Source organism: Zootoca vivipara, chromosome 11 (genome assembly GCF_965207765.1).
Source record: "Zootoca vivipara chromosome 11, rZooViv2.hap1.1, whole genome shotgun sequence".
NCBI lineage: Eukaryota > Metazoa > Chordata > Lepidosauria > Squamata > Lacertidae > Zootoca > Zootoca vivipara.
The window spans coordinates 28,820,708-28,842,565 of NC_142594.1; the positions used below are offsets into that span (position 1 = coordinate 28,820,708).

Here is a 21,858-nt window from a genome sequence, read left to right on the forward strand (position 1 = left end):
CAACTAGAGGCATTGTGACCAAACCTGGCTTCCTGTACCATCTCTCTTCCCCCACACCTGTGTTTCTAATTTATGCAGGTGGTGGCATTTGCTGCAAAGGGCACTCGATCCTTCATTGCTCAAAGTGGGAATGAGTGTCTGCTGACAGTCAAAACAGCTATATCCATTTGTAATTTTCTACATCCCCAGAAAAATAGGATGTGAGAAAAGGGCTGGCTTCAGATTTTAGGGAATCCTGGAAAAGTGCACTTTTGTGGGCTCTCTTTTACGACAGCAGGTCCCAGAGCACTTACAGTGGAACCTCGGTTTATGAACACCTCGGTTTATGAATTTTCGGTTTACAAACACCACGGACCCATCTGGAACGGATTAATTCACTTTCCATTACTTTCAATGGGAAAGTTCGCTTCAGTTTATGAACGCTTCAGTTTATGAACAGACTTCCGGAACCAATTACACCCATGCTCCGGGTTAAGTACGCTTCAGGTTGAGTACTCCGCGGACCCGTCTGGAACAGATTAATCCACTTTCCATTACTTTCAATGGGAAAGTTCGCTTCAGTTTATGAATGCTTCAGTTTATGAACAGACTTCCGGAACCAATTGTGTTCATAAACCGAGGTACCACTGTATCTTGTAGGTGGCAGTTGTGCTGCAGTCAGCAACAGGCAATTTGAAACCACCACTACAATTTCCTTCCCATAATACCTCTGATTTAGCTATCTCTGGGGCATTGTGGAAAATTAAAATAGTAGCCGATGGGTGGCTTCAATTTTCCTGCTATAGGAGTCACAGGCTAATGATGTTACAAACACACCCACCCACATGCCTTTAAGTATATACAGAAGTTGAGAATCAACAGAAAACAGATCTGCTTCTGCTTCTGCACGACAGCTCTTCAGATATTTAAAGATCATTATCATGACTACCCTTAATCTTCTACCCAGCTCTTTCAATTCCCCCCCCCCCAATAGGACTTCCCAGACCCATCACCATCCTGGAAGCCCTTCTCAGAACACACATCAGTTTGTCACTGCTCTTGTTCACATGTGACACCCGGAACCAGCCACAATATTCCAGATGCAGCTTGATCAGTGCTGAATAAACAGGAACTATTACTGCCACTGGATGCCATCTAAGATTTCATTCGCTTTTAAAGCAGCTGCAAATTCTCCAATATGAGGCTCCATTTCCATTATGATGATAGTTTAGAATTGCCAGCTCTTCTTTGAGGAATAGGACATGACTGACCCTTCTGCATACAGTCTGACACCATAGTAGGATGTGACCCTCAGAAGTCTGCACTTGAATTTTTACAATGTTAACATTCCATGTCTCTGGAAAGGGACCCTGGTGCAAAAAATTTACTGGTGTTTAGGTCAAAATCACAAGAGCACTCACTAAGCATGTGTGTGTGGGTATACATTCAAAGCATCATTATTGCACAGAACTTAGGGGTTAAGGGCCAAGTCAGACAGAGCACAACTAAAGCTGAGTGAATACTTGGAAGATTCAGTTTAGCAGTTATTCTATTTCAAACGTTTGCTCATTAGCACAAACCCATAGCTGGACATGGACAATACTGTGCTTCAGCTGGGTCTATTCTATGTGATCAAATATCTCCTTCCAGGTATAAGGTACTAGGCTCTGGCTGGTTTTGTGGAGAAACACAATTCTTAGGTAGAGTCCACCCCACTAGGTAAAGTTGACGAAATATGATTAATGGTAAACAAGGCCATGCAAATGTTCATGTGTCTCAGTGAAGGCATTTTCACAAGGTAATTCCCCAAGTAACACAAGCTCTACAGAAATGGAAGGCATGCAGCTTTGGGATGTAGGAGATAATGATCTGGTTGAAAAGCTGAAGCTTAGCCTGTTAATGGATTTCAGTTCCTTATGGTAGTATGTCGAAGCAAAAGGATGCAGCCATATTTGATGCATATGTATGGTAAATCACCCATGAGCCTTGGGGTGGGGCGAGGGAAGTCTGCCTGAAATGTTTAGGAAACTTTGCAATGACCAACAGCATCTTGCAAGCAAAGGGGCTTCAGCCACAAATCTCAGGAATTGCCTATGTGTAGCAGACACATGTGCTCACCCTTGCCCTACAATAGCTCCTCCTATTTTATTCCTTGAAGCAAGCTCCTTTTCATTTCATGGCACGGGCTTCTTTGTACTGCAAAATATGACTGTGCCAGTAATAAAAGATGTACTTGGCTTCATCTCCACTCAATGTAATCTCTCCTGGCTCCACACTGCACTGCATGCACAATTATCTTAAGGATGTGCGCTCTTATATACATACGATACCATAATGCAAAATCATCAGCATTATTTCAAAAGCTGTTTTTAAGTATTCATGCTAACGTAAATGTATGTATCTTTGCCAGCAACCACTATCATTTGAAGTGCATAACAGAGATCTGATTTTACATGTTTTAACAGTTACCTGATACTTGTGTTTCATTCCATCCACTTCACCCTATATTTAACACATAAGGCATTTTGCAGTTAGTAGAAATGAAAAGCACAGTGCAAGATCCAGTTAAGCACTTTTAAGCTGCATGGGTTTCAATGGGAGAAAGATAAGCACACACTTTGTTAACTATGAGCAAAACCTCAAGATTCCAAGACTGTGGAGGACTACTGGAAAGAAACAGGAAGAGAATGAATGCTTCATCCTAATATGTCATAGCAAAGGTTAATTTAATCACAAAAAAGGAAGATTATCAGCTGATGTGAGAAATTAAGTCTCCACCAAAGAAGTGTATCTTTTTTCTTTTTTGCCAAAAACCAAACACAGAATAAAAGATAGGCGTAACTGCTGCAAACAAACAACAACATGCCAGGTTGCCGTGTATGAAGATGGTAACAGAGCATCTTCATGATCAGCTCCAGAAGGATATGGCAAGGGGCAAATCAAAGTATTTCTATACACAGATGTCTGTATTGGCTCTGGAAGCAGCGAGCCTACTTTCTTATTTTGGAGGTTATTGCAGTCCAAGGGCTTGAATACCTATGTTCCCTTATTCAGAATCAGAACTGAAACTGACTGTGGAATATGAGACCAAGCTGGACGCAGTGCTATCCTATAGGCCTTCTGTTCATTTATGTATATCATCAAGCCAGCTATATTTATTCTGTGAGCTAGAAAGAGTTGTCCTCTCAAATGCCATTATCAACTGGACTACAGTAGTAATTTGTTAAAATTCTACCACTGTGCACCCTCACCTACAGAGTAAAATGGGTCCAGTTAATCTCAAGGGATGAGGCAAGTGTGTTCTTTATTTCCTTTATATTTTGCTCAGCTGCTCCAGCCTTTTAGTAGACGCTCTTTTCAGGACCTACATATCTGAAGTCTTAAGGCTAAGGGGAAAGGGTTTTGCAAACAGCACACTGGTTACTCAGTCAGATCCAAAGTGAACAGTCATAGAGTAACTTTATGAAAATTTTGACTTCTTTGAGCTACCCCATTAATGAAGAAACACCAGAAACCACTGGGACTAGAACTACTGAACATTGGGGGTTTTTTTGTTTGTTTTTAAGTGGCTGTTTTGGTGGCAGCAAGGTTAAATAAAGTCCCTACATTCCTAGGACTACTCACATCAGGGCCTGGAGACAACTTTTGCCTTGTAGATCCTGGACACATAGAAATCTTGTAATCTGGGGATACAAGTTTTTAAATATTAAGTGTCCTTTTTAAAATGGTCAGGAATGATGGGAGTTGTAGTCCAGCAACATCTGGAGTACATGTTTCCCATCCCTGTGCTAAGAGTTCAGTAAGAAAGCTGTTTTGGTTATAAAGGTGTTATGCTGCCAATAAGGATTACTAGTTTGAATGGCCCATGGCACCAAAAGTTCCATGTGCAACACATTATGGCTGGATATGAAATTGAAACTGACCCATATACCAATTCCAAGGCATCTGGCTGTCACTACAAAGCTCTTTGTACAGCAGAGAGACAACAGAGGAAAAGTGCGGTGACTGTAGTACTCCCTCATCTGCCTACCATACAAACAGCCAAGACACAATTATCCCATCCATGGAACTTGCATCTCTTGGACCTTAAGACATGTGGGCAGTGAACACATCCTGTTCCCTACCTCTGCATCATCTCCATTTCTTTTTTAATGTGAAAACTGAATAATCAATACAGATCAGGAAGGACTTGCACCTCGATGTTTCTACTTTATTCTAACAGAAGTTAATAAAACCAGAAATTTAAAAAAATACTGATGTCCAATTATATAAATTCATACAATTATTAGTATTCAATTTTTAAGCTATTTTATAAAATCTGTACTGGATAGCATCATCTACTACATATCTGTAGAGTTTGACTAAGACTAAAACTAAAATGTGTGCAATACAGCCTGTGCTTTTAAAAGCTTTCCACATCTCACAGTTGTCTATCAAGTTAAGTTCTTAGATTTGAAATACACTGGAACAAATTCCAGAAAACCAAGAATGCCTAACACAAATATTCTAAGAACAAAGGATACATAAAATATTTAATCTTTACCCACTTACAGTATATTAGAGGGCCAATTAAATGTATTCTAACAATGTAGTGAAATAATCAATGCTGCATGTAACCTGCACTAAACAGCAAGAAAGGCCCTTTATAATTTCAAATATGAATGCAAAACAATGTTAATTTTGACTGACAAGTCATATATTTCTAGCCCCTTAAGTATAATTTCCCACCTTCTGGCAGGGTCCAGTTTTGTGCCCAATGGATGAAGAGAGATAACTGGAGCAATGTGGCCTTTAGCAGCCCAAATGTGGGTTAGGTGTTTGGCCATGTGGACTGCAACAAGGATCTATAATGATAAGGATCTATAATGTACTCTCTGTAAGACCCATCAAAATATTACTTTTCTCCTAAAAACTGTATGCATTAATTTTTCAAAGGGTTTTCAGTTAGTGCTCCATGAAGTTGCTTAGCTGTAATAGATTATTTTTAAATGATGCCCACACATAGTTACACATACAGGCGGCTAGTCAGAAAGGTGAATTAACGGCAAATTATTAAAACACAGTCAAAAATACATAAATAGAGCGATATTCTCTCTTACTCTAGCTTGCTGACAGATAGATGTGCAAGTGGAGCCTTTCCTTCAGTATTTAACTCTGTGTTAGAAATTTTCCATGAAGTGGCTGGCTTACCTCAGAGTAACGCCACTGAACACAGTAGGACTTATTTCCAAGACTGCTCTGCCATTTATATACACATCTGACAACAAATGCTTGAGAAAGTAAATAAACTGGCTCTTAAAAGTAAAGCGAATATATCATCTACTCAGTATCATGAGAACACTGAAAGTTAGCAGATCTGTAAAAACCAAGTATTTATTTTTTGAAAGAAAGGGAGGGGAAGTTATAGAAATGCATATATTCTTTTGGGGGGGGGTGTATTTCTTTTTTAAAACACATTTTCTCCAACTTTGTTGAGATGAGAAAGCTTGTCAGACCTTTGTGGTAAGTATCACCCATTCCATAAAAGTGACGCTATTACTAGCAGAAAAGATGCTGCCCTCGTGCCCTGAAGCAAAGTCACTGTCATTATTTGACAGCTGGGGTAATATGGGAATATGTTATGCTGGTGGGGAAATAACTTGACAAGATTGCAGGAGAGCTGCATGGCGTATTATGAACAAAAGTATGCCGTCTATATCAGTGAAAAATATAAACATTTAATAATGTTTACCACCTCTAAATAAAAAGCATTTGTCCATATCTGAAAAATCACATTTTTAAATTTATCAAGACACAAGCAACAATCAGTGGCTCACTGATACTGATATTTTCATCATGAACACAGGGCTACAGTTTGTACTAAAGAATATGCATACCCTTTTTAGTTATACACTTGTACAGGAGAGAATCTTGACAGGGTAACCTTTGGTAACTAAGTCTAGGCTTAGTTTTTCTTGAATGATACACATTTCCATTCAAAAGAAAGTCAGAGATGAGTCTATTCTAACAATATATTGTTAGTATTTGTTAATTTAAATTAGGTTTTACATTGGGCAAGTGCAGTGATGGCCAAACTTGGCTCTCCAGCTGTTTTGGGACTACAACTCCCATCATCCCTAGCTAACAGGACTAGTGGTCAGGGATGATGGGAACTGTAGTTCCAAAACAGCTGGAGGGCCAAGTTTAGCCTTCACTGGGCTAGTGCTTTAGATGAAAGATAAGACATTTAACTTTCCCTTCTTGATTTTCATTCGGGAAAAAAGACTTTCCAAATCTGATTTCTCTGCTGACAAGGAGAAGGTTGCTTTGGCTAAACCTAAAAACCCAGTGCTATTTCACTGCTCTAGCACCTAAATGACACTTACTGAAAATAGGATTTACAGGTGGAAAGAAAGTGAAGGTGTTGGCAACTGTAGTTTGTAATTCATTTCTCAGTCATTCAGGGAAAATGCATGTGGCCACTCAACTTCCTGTGCCTCCCCCCTGCTCCCCTCCCCTGATTTTAACCCAGCTAGAAATATCAGTGTGCCTGTGGTAATGGTATTCTCTGGAGGAAGCACAAGCCTTTGCAGAACTCACAAGCACCCAAAAGGTATTAAAAGTACACTATGCATAGATGTACTAAAAGGCTTCATTAATAAAAAATCCCTAAGCTCTTGAAAAACAACTTTCACTTAAAGTAAGGTGTTATTGAGCAAGACAGATTGTACAGAGGATCATGAGGTTTTTCAAAATGACTAAAACATTGCCTTAAAATGACAACCTTGATGTAACTAAACAGAGCCACAAGGAGTCCTCATAAGACAATTTTTCTGGTACCGTTTGCTCATTTAAATGGGAGCTAAACTGGCCCACGCTGAAAACAATGCAACAATCTACAATTTTGTCATATCAAAGATCTTCAAGATATAATGCTTTTGGCAAGAAGTCCTCAGTGACTAACAGACAATTTAAATTCATACTATAGAAAACCTGTTTTAGTTTTATGGGCTGTCTAGATTTGTATATCTATTTTAATTCATCCAGACACTGAACACTGCTTTCAAGTGCTTTTTTAAAGGCTCAGACGTCCAAGCCACAGTGAACTTTAAATTATTCTATACCAAAATTGTATCTTCTTAAGGAAGACTGATTTTATTAATAACTGGCTTTGCAGTACACTAATTATTCTTCAATTTGTAGAAGAAAATTGCAAATTAAAAACACATTTTTTCCTTCTGGATTTTCTATGGTTACTGATTCAAATAAGTTTAGTAAATATATCTTTTTAAACAGTATACTGGTCAAGTCTCCCTTTCAGCATACAGACAGTTTCAACATCACCATTTATATAAACTGTACACTGGTCATCTAATTGCATACACTTATTAGAAGTTCTGAAGTAGAGTCAGGAAAAGTATATTCACGTTTTCCCAATTAAATGCCCACTGTCCTTTTAAATGTTTTTACAGATTAGAAGAAAGCAGATTAATTATGAAATAAAATATATAGAATATAGACTGTTTAAAATGGCATAGCAATACCATATGAGTGATATCTAACTAAATCATACTTAGAGCAGATCCACTGAAACAAATGGACTTAAGTTACACTAGTCCAGGCATCCCCAAACTGCGGCCCTCCAGAGCTTTTAGCCTACAACTCCCATGATCCCTAGCTAACAGGACCAGTGGTCAGGGATGATGGGGATTGTAGTCCAAAACATCTGTAGGGCCGAAGTTTGGGGATGCCTGCACTAGTCCATCAATTTCATTGCCACATCAGAGTAACACTAACATTGGTCTATACCCTGAAAACAATCATTAAATGTTAAAAGTGTAAAATAGTCAACAGTTAAATGACTGTACAACAAAACTGAATAATTTTGGACTAGAAAATAGTTTTTAAAATACTGAATTACTCTTTATCAAACCAATCAACGATGCAGTTTCCTATTATTGAAATAATAAAACAGAATAACAGCAACAGATTGAAGTAAGCCCTTATTATTGTTTTTTTTTAAAAAAAACCCTCCTATTCATATATAAACCTGCAATGAGTTGTGAAAAAATCTTCTAAACACTCACTTCTTCTGCATTTTCACAAGACTTTTTAACTTACTTTGGAGGAAGTAGAGTCACACTCTTGACAAATCCACCCATAACCAGTTTGTTTTGGAGACTTTTTCAAGGGAGGGTCCAAACAGCCAAAATGATAGCAGAGCCTGCATTCATCACACCTACATTAGAAAGAGATAAATTTCTTCAATATTCAATATCAAATTCAAATCCATAGAAAATAAAATAAGGGTTATCAACACAACCAGAACACGCAAAGTCCAGAAATGTATTTGTATTAAGACTATTATAGCAGCTAAAAATGTTGCAAATAATTCTGCTTTGTGCATTGAAAGTTTTCCATCTACAGCAGGGGTCAGCAAACTTTTTCAGCAGGGGGCCGGTCCACTGTCCCTCAGACCTTGTGGGGGGCCGGACTATATTTTGAAAATATATATGAATGAATTCTTATGCCCCACAAATAACCCAGAGATGCATTTTAAATAAAAGGACACATTCTACTCATGTAAAAACATGCGGATTCCTGGACTGTCCGCGGGCCGGATTTAGAAGGCGATTGGGCCGCATCCGGCCCCCGGGCCTCAGTTTGGGGGGACCCCTTATCTACAGTATGTTGAAGCATAGGTGAATATGCTGATGGGAGACCCAAACAAGAAGGGAATCTTCATAGACAAACTAGATAGAGTGCATGGCAGATTTATTGGCAGATTCAAGTGTCTAAATCCAGATTTGACTGTTTAGGCCAAATCTTGTAGATGGCGTTACAAAAAATTCAAATGCTTTGTGGTGATACAGTCATACCTTGGAAGTCGAACAGAATCCATTCCGGAAGTCTGTTAGACTTCCAAAATGTTCGGAAACCAAATTGCATCTTCTGATTGGCCGCAGGAATAAATAACAATAATTTATTTATTTATTTATTTATTTATTTATACTCCGCCCATCTGGCTGGGTTTCCCCAGCCACTCTGGGCGGCTTCCAACAAAACAGTAAAATACAAAAATTTATTAAACATTAAAATCTTCCCTAAACAGGGCTGCCTTCAGATGTCTCCTAAAAGCCAATCAGAAGCCACAGAAGCCCCGTCAGACGTTCGGGTTCCAAAAGAATGTTCACAAACTGGAACAATCACTTCCGGGTTTGCGGAGTTCGGGAGCCAAAATGTCTGAGTTCCAGGGCTTTCGGGATCCAAGGTATGACTGCACACTTCTAAATTAATTGAAGTACTGTAAACCATTTGGTAATGATGAAGTAAAGATGGCATGCAGCCCCCGATATGTAATAAATAAGTATCGCAGCACATGAGATTCTGGATAAGGACAGAAGTGCTTACGGCATTTCCCTCACTTTTGTTTACTGCATGTTGACTTATTTTCCCTCCCAATTTGATTTTGTAAAGAAGTATCTGCAGAAACATAATTTGCACTCTGAAGGCTTTCAAATATTTTTAGGTTTTAAGATTCAACCTTAGCTATGTTTTGTGCTAAGTTTTTACAATCTGTAGGATGCTTCCTGCTCACCATCCCACCTGTTGGAGATGTGAGAAAAGCAGAAACATAAGAGAGGATGTTTTCAGTGATGGCACTATACTTAACTCCCACCCAAGTCCACCACCTGGACCACACCTAGGAATATTCTGAAAACCTACTGGGCTTCATTGGTTTTAGGACCTATACTGGAAATTTTTGCTGCTGCTGTTTTTCTGAAGATGTTAGATAATTACTTGTATTGTATTATCTGTGTTGTTTAATTATGTTGTTAGCTGCCCTGAACTCCATTCTGGGAGGATGGGTAGGAAACAAGAATGACAAATAAATAAGCCAGAACGAAGAAAATACTGAAACAGTTTTCCTAGTTCTTCTTGTTGAAGACTGCCTCAGTACCTCTGAAAAAACCATCTTTATAAGAAGTGGTGTGTTTGTTTTGTCAAAAGGCTGCAATCCTGTGCCCTGTTTTGTGTGTAAATCCCATTGATCTCTGTTGCTCTCATTTCAAGTAAAACTACACTGCTTAGCTCAAAGGACACTTACATTATACAATATAGTAGACTATATGGCAGCGGCTAACAGGAAGAAAAGTAACTACATTGAACTGAGACGTATTTTTTCACAAGTAGCTGCCTTCACTTCACCATGCATTTTCAAAACTGATTTAATTCCATTTTGTCACACAAGGAACTAGCAAAATAAACATAAGGCTTGATACTTTAACAAATAAATAAATTTAAATGTCAATTTGATTTTATACCACTGACAGATAGCATTTAAAACCACATTTATATACAGATTAACCCAATTTAACATATATTAAAGTAAGTACTTCATGACAGAGACTGTAAGGGAAAAAAGCTAACAGAATACATCTCCCACTCCTTAAAGTTACCCCTGAACAAAAAGATTTGCTTATCTTATGTGAGAATAAATCTAAGAATTTTGAACAAGGGGACTAGCAATGCACTTTCTACATGTCAAACAATGGTCAGGAAGGGCAAAATCCCAGTTACTCGAGAACCTCTGCTTTTTAAAAATGTTGCTGTTTATTAATGTACCAATGATACTATTAGGGAGAGAAATTCCCACTCAGAAGAATGAGCAGGAAGCCCCGTCCGTCCGTCCATCCCTCCCCCCGGCCACAATGCAAGATGACTGGCTTATCCCATATTAAAGTGCGGGAAATTATACACAGTATCATTTAAGACAAAGTCTGAAATGGCCTAACTGCACCACTGTTCTGCTTATGCGAAGGTTCTGATTATTCATCACTTGGAGGAGCTAGCCTAATGAAAAAGTGAGCAGAGCAAATACGTCTAAGGTGAATCAAGAGGGGTGCATAGTACAGGAAATAGCTAGCTTATAAAGCATTACTGGCCAACCTGGTTGAAGGGAACTCCTTCTTCCCAGCTACCAAACTCCAAACAAATCAACGGCTTAGATTAAACCTCAAGGAAAACATTTTTCGCGGTGCAACTTCACAATATTGTTGTTTCCCGCCGAGGTGACTCTTGATGCCACCACAAGAAGGAAAGTGATTCAAAAATATAAGCAAATCAAAATATAAGTGTGGTTTGTATGCCATGCTAAATGCTTGTTATAAACAAACTATGGGTTAGTATGATTTCACAATAAACCATGGCTTGTTTTTAAACTTTAATGACACATGTGAACCTCCAAAGTTACAAAGCACTTGTATTCCTCAGAAGTCATCCTTTCCCAGAAAAGTTAGAAACACTGTAGAAAGCTGAAATATCTGCTGTAACAACTAGCAAGCATGGTAAAAACAAGCCATCAAGGGGACTACAAGCAAAAGATGCAATAAAAATGTTTTAAAGAATGAAAGAAATAGTTTACACTGAACAACAATGCCTAAGAGTTGCTGAAGAAACAAAGGAAATTCATGTTTGTAAAGGGAAAACTGTAAATACAGTGGCATAAATCATATTTTTTCAACATAAATATAACAAACAGCATAATAAAGCTAACTATGGCATGGTTTCAAAGAGGCATTACTCAAGTGTGGAGACTTTAGACAATTTCCAAATCAGAATTGTCAGGGTGCTGGTTACTTATATATAAAGTTCTTAAAGTTGAAAACTAGCCCCCACCCACCAGTTTTTAAATGCCAGCTTGTTTTCTGGTAGAGCTGGTGCATTTTCCAAATTCAACCAGTTTCTTTTATATGTTAGAGAACAAGACATTTGAAGTAAACACATACAATAAATTAAGGACCTGGGTGCTTCTTTCCTGGAGAGTTGAAGGTGGCATGATAGAGCCATCGCTGCCCATATGGTGCACAGATTTATTTATTTTTCCCTGTCTTGTTCTCTTTGGGAAAATAGGTTTTTGAAGCACTACAAAAACCTGAAAATTGGACAAAGAAATTACTGTGAACATCATGGGCAATGGCAGCTTCATCATACCATGTTCATTCACCATAGGCACAGACCAGACATAACCCTCTTGGTCTAAAAAAATTATAGCTTAATTGACCAGGAACATGCTCCCCACCACCACTCATTCCTTGCACTTCATAATGTGTGAACCAGGATCAGACTCCCCATTTATATTGTAGTTTGCACTCGAGAGGTTAAACCATACTTGTCTAATTTAATGAGAAACTATGGCTTTAAAAAACCTGTGTCTTCACAGCCATTTGTTCATTAGATTGAGACAGTTATGTCTGAACCATGCCTACAAAATCTGATATGATACAGCCATATTTGTCCCTGGTGTACGAAGCAATTTCTTCTGCCCTATTAATATGAAGCAGGAGATGGGGCGGAAGCTATTTTGAGTGAATGGGTAGAAGAGATGAAAGTTGAACCCACACTCTCCCTGACAATTTCTGCCACCCAGACAGCTTGCTGCTTCAGTTCAGATGTTTTTCCTCATGGTAGAGCCCTGAGAGTAACACCCACTGGAAGAAATGCATCAGAGGAGAAATGTTTTTCGAGTGAAGGGCAAAAGCACAGGTTGCTCCCAAAAGTGCTTCATTCCACACTCCACTGTGGTCTTGATTTGCATGTCATTGTTAAAAGTAAACTATGGTTTAATGTGAATGAGCAAAGTGCTGGTGCACACTGCTTGAAAATCCCCGCTTAGCGTCTCTGTTGTTGTCACAGTGGATGGGAAGGAAACTAGCTTAGCATTGCAGGCACATCAGAAGCAGAAGTGATGGTTGCTCATTCACAGTAAGCCATAAATCAGGGGTGGGATTTTTAATTTATTTTTTCAAATCAAGGCCCACATTTCCTTCTATGCACATGTCAGTGGTGGATGGGACCACAGGAAAAGGTGGCAGAGCAACTAATGAAATTTCTAGCTTTGTACAGTAAGCTAGTTTCCTCCCCTCTGTCCTTCACACAGACAAGAGGAAGGCACTGTCAGGGTTCAAGGCTGCATTCAAGCTAAGCAAAAACACTAAGAGTGAGAAGCAGGGTCAGTGAAGGTTATGGCCTAAGGAAATTTTCAAGGGACTTGGAAGGCCACATTTGGCCACTAAGCATGAGGCTCCCCACCTCTGTCACAAATCATGGCTTACTGTAATGTGCAGACCAGGCCATTAGCTGCATGGTATACAGGAGTCTGTTCTGAGAGAGTCGCAAACCTCAAACATCTGAATGCTGGCAGCTTAATTTCAAATACTGCTGTGATGGTGTTTAACTAATGCCAGTAGGATAATGTAACTTGCTTTAGGCATTTTGCTAGGGTTGCAGTTGACACGTAGCTAAGTTCAGGCTACAAGATTTAAGCCCTCTGTTTCTTATTTTTTGAAAAAAAAAATGAGATGAAAAGGTTAAAACAATGTATTTGGTTCGATAACTATTAAACATGATACTGTAAATCAGAACTAAATCGGTTCTATCCTTAACGCCAGATAGTCAGCCAAGTTGTTAAATTCTAGTTTTAAACAACCACAACCAGCCCAAGATACGGCGATGTCTGAGGCAGACAAGCAAATGCCACTGTAGCTTCCTCCCCCACCCCCATTTTTCCATTGCAACAGTGGCAGCACAGGTGTTCTGACAAGCTTTTTGGGTGGTCATCTCCTCCCAATGAACCACTAGAAAGACTGTGCAAAACAGCCAAGGACACCTCTAGGACTGCCACTGGGTGCTTCAGTGCAGCAGCAAATATACTATTTCAAGTTTATGAATAAGTTAGAACTTCTATTATGTTTGCTACTGCAACCCAACGGCAGGTGCTGGCAGGCACACCCAAACCCAACCTTAGTCTTTTCTTTCTTGGATGGAGCTGCTGCACAATGGCAGAGATGCAGACATATCCCCTTTGGACAGTCCTGGAGATGTCCTAGCAGCAGGGGTGGCTGGGTATGATCCACTACCCTTCCCAAGCCACTGACTGACCCAAGAGGCTCACCGTGCCTTATGGAAGCAATAGCCCTGTAAACACTGTAAACTGGATAGAGAAACAGAAGGCGAAAAAGCTCTACTATTTGTCTCAGTCAGATTGAGAGGTTAAATAATATTTTTTAAAAAAAAAATTAGCAGCTGACTTTTTCACAAACAAAAATACTGAATTGAGGTCAAGTATCTCAGCCCAGCAGGAAAAGTTTATTAGACACTTCCATACCTGAAACACGTCTGTTTTGTTCTTTAATAAAGTGATCTCCATCTGCTCATGCCCTTGGAAATCTTTCAGCACTTCAGCCTGCTGTGCTCAAACCCCACATAAGTCTGTATTTTCCTGCTCATAATTAGCTAATTATGCTCTAATCAATACTGTAGATCCTGATTTTACCATGTAAATCAGATAAATGAGATAATGGCTGGGGGTCAATCTCATTCTATTTACAAAGCCTAGCATGCACGTCCAATTTCATTACATTGCGCCTACCTGCAGAGGAGGGAATCTTATCAGTTGGCCTGCAGAAGTCTTACAATGAACACGGGGGTGGGGGTGGGTGGGGAAGAGGACCTGGGCTTGTCTAAATGAAGAGCTAAAGAAAAATGTATTTTTACATATTTGTAAGTCACTGTAGAGAATTAAAGCTCTGAGAATAATATATTTAAAAAAGAAATCTTTATTAATAAACTTAATATGTAAAGAAAACTTCACAAATGTTGTTTTGCAAAAGGTTAAATAAAAACCTCTCTCAGTTATACTGTACATGTACCCTGGAACAATGCCCACAGAATTATTCACATAGCATACAATTAAAAAACAGCAAGCAAGTAAATTTTGTATACATGCTGGTAATGCTAGGTATCGTGACTTTATAAAAAGATATATAAAATTTCCACATGAAGCAGTAAAGGATTGTTCTTAATGGGCATCTGAATACCTAATTGGAATGCCTTTAAACAGTTGAACCAGTTCAGGATTTTACACCACCGTAAAAGTTATGGACCAGCTCTCTTTTAAAATGCAGCAACAAGAAGCAGATGCTTTGAGGCACAGATTCCAAGAGTACTGCTCCACGCCACCAGTATCCATCTCTACATATTAGTTAAAAATATGCTTTAGAGCAGGCATGTCCAACAGGTAGATCGTGATCTACTGGTAGATCACTGGATGTCTGTGGTAGATCACTGGTAGATCACTTGCTCCCCCCCAAAGAAGCTGAACAACTGTGGCTGCCCTAAAAAAAGCTCAAGATCTTTGCCCTGCACCCCTAAAATGACCTGAACCACAAAAACAGGGCTTTCCTTCCTAAAAAAAAGCTCAACACCGCTTTCTTCCCTAAAGAAGCTCAACAACTTTTACGTGAACCCCCCAAAACAGGGCTTTCCTTCTTAGAAAAAAGCTCCACAACTTTGACCTGAACCCCCAAAAGGGGGGTAGATCACTGCCACTTTTTAAACTCTGTGAGTAGATCGCAGTCTCTTGGAAGTTGGCCACCCCTGCTTTAGAGCAATGACAGCAGTTGGAGAGGTGTGTGTATCATTTTTCTTTTTGGTTCAAGCCTATGTTAGTACTAAGATAGCTCAGATATAAAGCAAGATGAATGCTAAGCATCTCTTTAGTAAAAAAAACTACCCCACTATTGCTACTCTAATACGTACAGAATATGAATTCAGCTGTTAAATTTTCAAGCATTTCTAGAACCACTTCTTCAAGTTTAACACACCTATTTCCTGACAGGATAGGATCTCTTCAACCTTTTCATCATTCACTTCAGCATTTGCAAATGCAGAACTTTAAAGTCATATCCAGTAACATACGGCTAGCAACCCACCATGAATTACACAAAGTAGTTGTTGCAAATAGCAATACAAATACAAATCAGATTGGCACCATACATCCCAAGTTGTCCTGTTGAATAATAAGGACACTACTACATCTCAACACAGCATAGTGCAGTTTTCTTTAGAAGAGGTATCTGATTATAATAACACTAGCAAATCCAGTCTAATTTAAGAGAAACAGAAAGAAAAGTTACATAGAAATAAATCTTCAGATACTTAGTACCTGCATTTTATGTTTTACAGTGCAATGTTTCTTACATGCAGAGTCCAGTAACACTGGTTAGTTGCTGAATGCTACAAAATTGTAGCACATTTGTGTTGAACTAGCAACAATGCTAACCAAAAGAGGTATTGATGACACCAAAAGCCTTTGAATAATGAATTTTAAAACACAACCATTAAAAAAACCCATAAACATGTTTCAGCATCAGCCCTGTTCCTTAAGACAACCCCGTTTTAGCTATAAGCAAAATGTGCAACTTAAAAGAGTCCATTCATATTCTGAGGGCATAGAATTCAATGTAACGTTTGACTGCTTACAACGTCAGTGTTTATCTTTCATGCAGTCAAAGGATTCTCTCTTAACTGAAAGGGCTGTATCCCTCTTTACAGTCATACCTTGAATCCTGAACACCTTGCGAGTCGAACGTTTTGGCTTCCGAATGCCGCAAACCCGGAAGTGAGTGTTCCGGTTTGCGAACGTTCTTTGGAACCCAAACGTCCAACGCGGCTTACACAGCTTCAGAAGTTGCATTTTAGTTTCCAAACATTTTGGAAGTCGAACGGACTTCTGGAATGCATTCCTTTTGACTTCCGAGGTACGACTGTATTTTGAAGCTCAACTAAGAAACAAAGTATAAAAACTGGCAAGCAGCATTGTGCATATATAAGCTCAATCTGTAAGCACCTTAATTATGATTTCCCAAATTCACCCAAATAAATAGTTCAACATGCACAGTGAACAAAGAACTCTTTACATGCACACACACAACTGCTCTTACACCTAAGTAAAATCTATGTTTATGTTAAGAAAAACCAACTGCTTCATATGAATCTGCCTAAAGCAAAGTAAAATAAAATACACAAACACAATTCAGGCAGAGGTAAATTCTGCATGCATAGTGAAAATCATACTACTTGGCATAGGATGGCTGGACTGAGGCATGGGAATCAATACACCATTCCCCCCCCCCAAGAGTTAATGTATTTGTTTTTATATCAGTTATTAGTGATCACTAAGCAGGTATTTACAGTACTAACAACCTTCTCATATTAAATAGGAATATATACTATTTAAGCTCTACTAAGGCTAAGACAAGAAAATGTATAAATTTTCTGGCCCAGAGTCAATGTTTTCTGACCACTAATTCAAGGGCTGTTGAGCTAGTGTAAGGGCAAGAATATTGCTTCCTTAATATGAAATCCAGTGCAACACTAGTGGAAGCCTGTTGTGCAACAGGAAATATCAGTCTGCTGTACAACCAGCCACAAGAACCATACCGGCATCTTGCACCTTTTCTTGTGCAAGCCATTCTGGAGGAAAACCCTCTTTTAAATAAGTAAATAAGCATGTAAATATAAAATGTTTTAATGCAGAATAAGTTTTATATTCACATGCCAACATTTATACCAAATCTTAGCCAAAACATTGATGCATCTAGCCTCTTTTAAGCCAATTCTAATGTGCATATTTAAATCTAGAACACAATGTTATTACAGTCTTGACAAAATGCTTATTTCAAACAGTAAAACCAAGGAGATCTAGTTATTTTATTGAACATATCCAAATATGATACAGTGTCTAGCCATAACCATGAAAATACACTAATGTATCATTTCCTGTTATTTTATACAGCTATTATTAATCTAATTTCTAGGTTAATAACTCTGATTATAAAATATACCTTGCAAAATGCTCCAAGATACCACGGTATTTTCATATACCCAATGATTTCCAATACAATGGCTGTGATCCAACAAAGTGATTAGTGTGCATAAGGAGGACACCCACCTAGTAGGAGGGTTCTTTGACATTTCCTGTACTGCAGAAGAGCCAAGCCAACTTTCACTTTAAAATGCAGCTTGCTTTTTCAACAATGACAAATGGAATACTTTGAGCAAGAATATTTCAAAGGAACCTTGTAGTTCTACCAGCCCCATGAGTATCTTTGTTGGATCGCAACTTATATACTTCAATGTTACAAATGCACAAACAACTTTGTTCAAAGAAGGGCAAAAATAAGCATTTCAAATGCTTATGCTGTCAAGTAAATTATTTGAAAAATAAAACACAGACTGCTACTGGGTATCTCTTGTTCAGTAATACTGGTTGACCAACTTTTTGTTTTTCCCTAAATTACCATGCAGTAAGCCCGCAACTTATGCACATTTAACTTGTGCATATACAGGTATACCTGCTTGGCAAAATATAATAATAATAATAATAATAATAATAATAATAATAATAATAATAATAATAATAATAATAATGGGGTGGGAAGGGGCTGTCTGTTCGGTAGAAAAAGGGTTTGGCAAACCCACCCACTGCTGAACACAATGTGTATTGACTATAAAGTGGTACCTCGACTTACGTACGACTCGACAACCAAATTTTTTGACTTACAAGTGGGCAAATGGCCGCGCACTTACGAATTTCTCGACATCCGAACGGAAACCGTGGCGGTTTTAGATAGGGTTTTTTCAACTTACGAATTTTTAGATGGGGTTGCTTCAACTCACGAATTTTTCCATTTCCAATGCATTCCTATGGGAAATCGTGTTTCCAATGGCACTTTTCGACTTACGAATTTTTTGACCTACGAAGGTGCCTTCGGAATGGATTAAATTCGTAAGTCGAGGCACCACTGTATACAATTTTGGCTTTAGGCGCAACACCCAGAATGTAACCTCTACGTATGTTGCAGGCTTGCTGTATAGGTATTGTTGCTGGCTAAAGGAAGCACCCCCACTCCAGAACACACAAACCCACTGAGACAAAGCCACAGGATTTGGGTTCCCCTCTTCTCAAGTCAAGTGTGTTCACTCAGTGACTCTTTTAACACAACATACTAATAGGCACAAAGTCAAGTATTACATAGCAAAACTTACTTCATCATGAGACTGCATGAAATGTTTTGGTTTTTTTTACAGGTATCCGATTGCCACTATACTGAACACTTTTACAGAAAGCAAGCCTTTTACATATAGCTCTTCAACACATTTATATAAGAATTTGCTTATTAAGAGGCACAAAAAGTAGAGCAGCCAACAAATGACAAAGCATTGCTTTTCCTATTCAACAACATCACATAAAGTATTTAAGTTCCATAGGCTCCTGTCACTCTTCAGTGACTCTAAATACTGTACATCATCATTTGCCAAAGACTAGCAACGGGAGACAAAATTACTTAATAGAACATTTCAGACAAGACATTTATCCAGTATTTTCCAGAAATGCACATACCAATGTGCCTGATTAGTGCAAAGGAAATAAAATTCAAGTAAATTAACTGCCTTGTCAGTCCAAGTAACATACCCATCAGTTACATTCTACAAGACCTGGCAATCAAACTCAAGTTTTTGTCATAACTAGGAATATGGAAGGGATAAATACACTGTTTTCCTTTAGTTTGTGTTCTATTGAAAGTCTTATCCACAGCTTAAAATCACATTTATAAAAGTAGTTTCCAGGACTGCCTCCGGGGATGAGTTGTGGCAGAGTAGTGTCTCATGAAGAGTATCTACACAGTAAAGTGATAAGAAAAAAAAAGATTAACATTTACCATTTTTAACAGTTCTGGTGACTTATGAAACATTTTAACATCACAGCAGATTGAGACTGAAAAGAGACAATTTAGGATTAGTGTTACATTTCCAAGTGCATATGGAAGTGAATTAGCCATTAAGTATCATCCATTTCTCCTCATTCACAGTGCTTAAAAAAAGAAACTGCCATTAAGGTGTGGAAAATGGAGAGTGGTGACCTTTCAGCTATATAAAAGATTTTAATTAAAACAGACATGATTATACAAAGAGAGCAAGCTTCTCCTTGTCAGAACTCTTAACTATATAGCACGATAATACACCACATTAACTATACTTCTTGTGTCCAATCAGGAAAGGCAGGAGCTGATTGACAATTACAGAGCAGCATACAGCGTTCTCATGAAGCAATTGTTTTATAATGTCAATAGGGCATCTATAGTTACTGAGCTGGATCCAGAAACAAATGGATGGAACTCCACTTGCACAATGGGGCTTTTCGGACTCATTCCCTCCCTATGACAGCCTCCACAACGATGAAAAGCTTTTGAGGGTCAAGGGACAGTGATGAGGTACAGGGGCTGCAGCAGAGAAATTGCATTTCTGCTTGCACAAGACATCCGCAGACCCAGACCTCTGAGTTATAGATTCCTGCTTTTTCAGTATTTATTAGGAAATATAGCAAGCCGGGTTTACTGTGATTTTTACGGTGTTTATATGGCAGACACTGCACATGCCAAATCACATTATTTCCCTTAATTCCATCAAGTTTCATATGTAAAACTTTTAGCTCAAACACTGCAGGAAAACTTACATGTGCTCTGATTAGATTGGGGACGGACGGACCTTGAACTACATACTCACGCTGTTAGTTGCATCTGGTGCCTTAACGCAGAAATTTCTAACAAAGGGAAACTAAAAGGCACTTACATATTTTACTTTCGACCTAGCAAGATTCAGAGAAGAATATGAGAGTCTGACAGTGGGTATCGGACTTCAAAGTAAAAAAGGAAACATGAAAGATGCCACAGGTTTCAATGGATAATAGCAAGAAATGATTTCAATAGGCAAATCAGCTGAATTATTCTCCGATCTCTTCAGAAAGACGACATGAGGAGGACTCCAAAATCATGCACACCAAATAATGGGGTTTCTATTACATTAAGAAATAAGGAGCTAAATATGAACATTGCAAAAGAAAAGACAGGTAAATGCGGGTGTGGGCTAAAATTCCACATCCAATGTAAAAAAAACTCAAAATATGCACACTTATGCAGATGAGAAAATGTTTTTTAAATTGTTCTAATGCAAACATTAGCAAAAAAGAAAGAAAAGAGCAGCTTCAGCTCACAATAATACAAAGTAATTAATAAATTCTGACAAACATATGTCAGCATGTGATGAGACCTTTTCCATATTAAAAATTGCAATGGTGGGAAACTGCCCAAGTGTTTCTTCTTTATCTACTGATACAATGCTGATAACATGTGCACATAACCTGTATGTGTGTGTGTGTGTGTGTGTGTGTGTGTGTGTGTGTGTATATATATATATATATATATATATATATATATATATATATATTTGTTTGCTATATTCAGCCCTTGATCGGAGCTGTTTGAATTGCAAAGCAAAAAACCGATACCAGAAACATAGAATAAAATCAAACCAAGTAGACATAATGAGTACAAAAATGATTTGCTTTTAAGAAACTGATTTTGCACACCTTGCCACACGTCCTTTGTTGCTGACAAACCTGAGAAATTTGAAGTCAGAAAATTGTGCCAACAAGTCATTCACCACCTAAATGGAAGTGTACTGATTGATTTCATGATTAGACATGAAATCTGAGCTCCTTTACATATTGATGTGTGTGTCTTCATTCTTCAACTACCTATCTAACACAATGTGTGGACAGCATTACCACTAAACACAACCCCATTGTGTTTCCTTTCATTAGAAAGAGATGAAAATGTCATGCTAACTTCCTTTACTCAATGCAGTTAGGTTCAAATGATTGCCTACCTTACTCTGGTCAAATTAAGGAACTGATGGCAACGGATTGCATCTTTGTTAAAACAGAAAACAACCAAGCAATATATTTTAATACTACCTAATCAAGGTCTCAGATTACAAATGTGAGGCCATCTGGAAGTATAAACTCGTTGGCCTTGTTTGTACAATATCAGATTTTGTGACCAAGATGCACATATTACCAATGGGGAAAGGATGGGTAGAAAACTTTGAGCTGGAAGACTATTTTGTACAGACAGTTACATTTTAACTTCACACCTGTTGTAGTTTCAGATTCGGTTCCTTCTTGATAGTACCATTTATGTGATAAGATCCTCTACC

The 21,858-nt window shown here is 38.4% G+C and overlaps 1 protein-coding gene across 14 annotated transcripts in view; it reads right to left on the minus strand.

The window, feature by feature from the left end:
• PHF14 (PHD finger protein 14) overlaps window positions 1-21,858 on the minus strand; it is a 146,572-nt gene that overhangs the window by 44,823 nt on the left and 79,891 nt on the right. For 7 of the 14 annotated variants that reach the window (XM_088654001.1, XM_035130109.3, XM_088654003.1 and 4 more), the window contains 2 exons: window positions 8,080-8,197; window positions 2,449-2,481 (listed from right to left, as the gene is read on the minus strand). In XM_088654001.1, the coding sequence (XP_088510127.1) occupies window positions 2,449-2,481; window positions 8,080-8,197 (151 nt within the window). The remainder of the gene's footprint in view (window positions 1-2,448; window positions 2,482-8,079; window positions 8,198-21,858) is intronic. The other 7 variants (XM_088654004.1, XM_088653999.1, XM_088654006.1 and 4 more) reach the window with 1 other exon arrangement.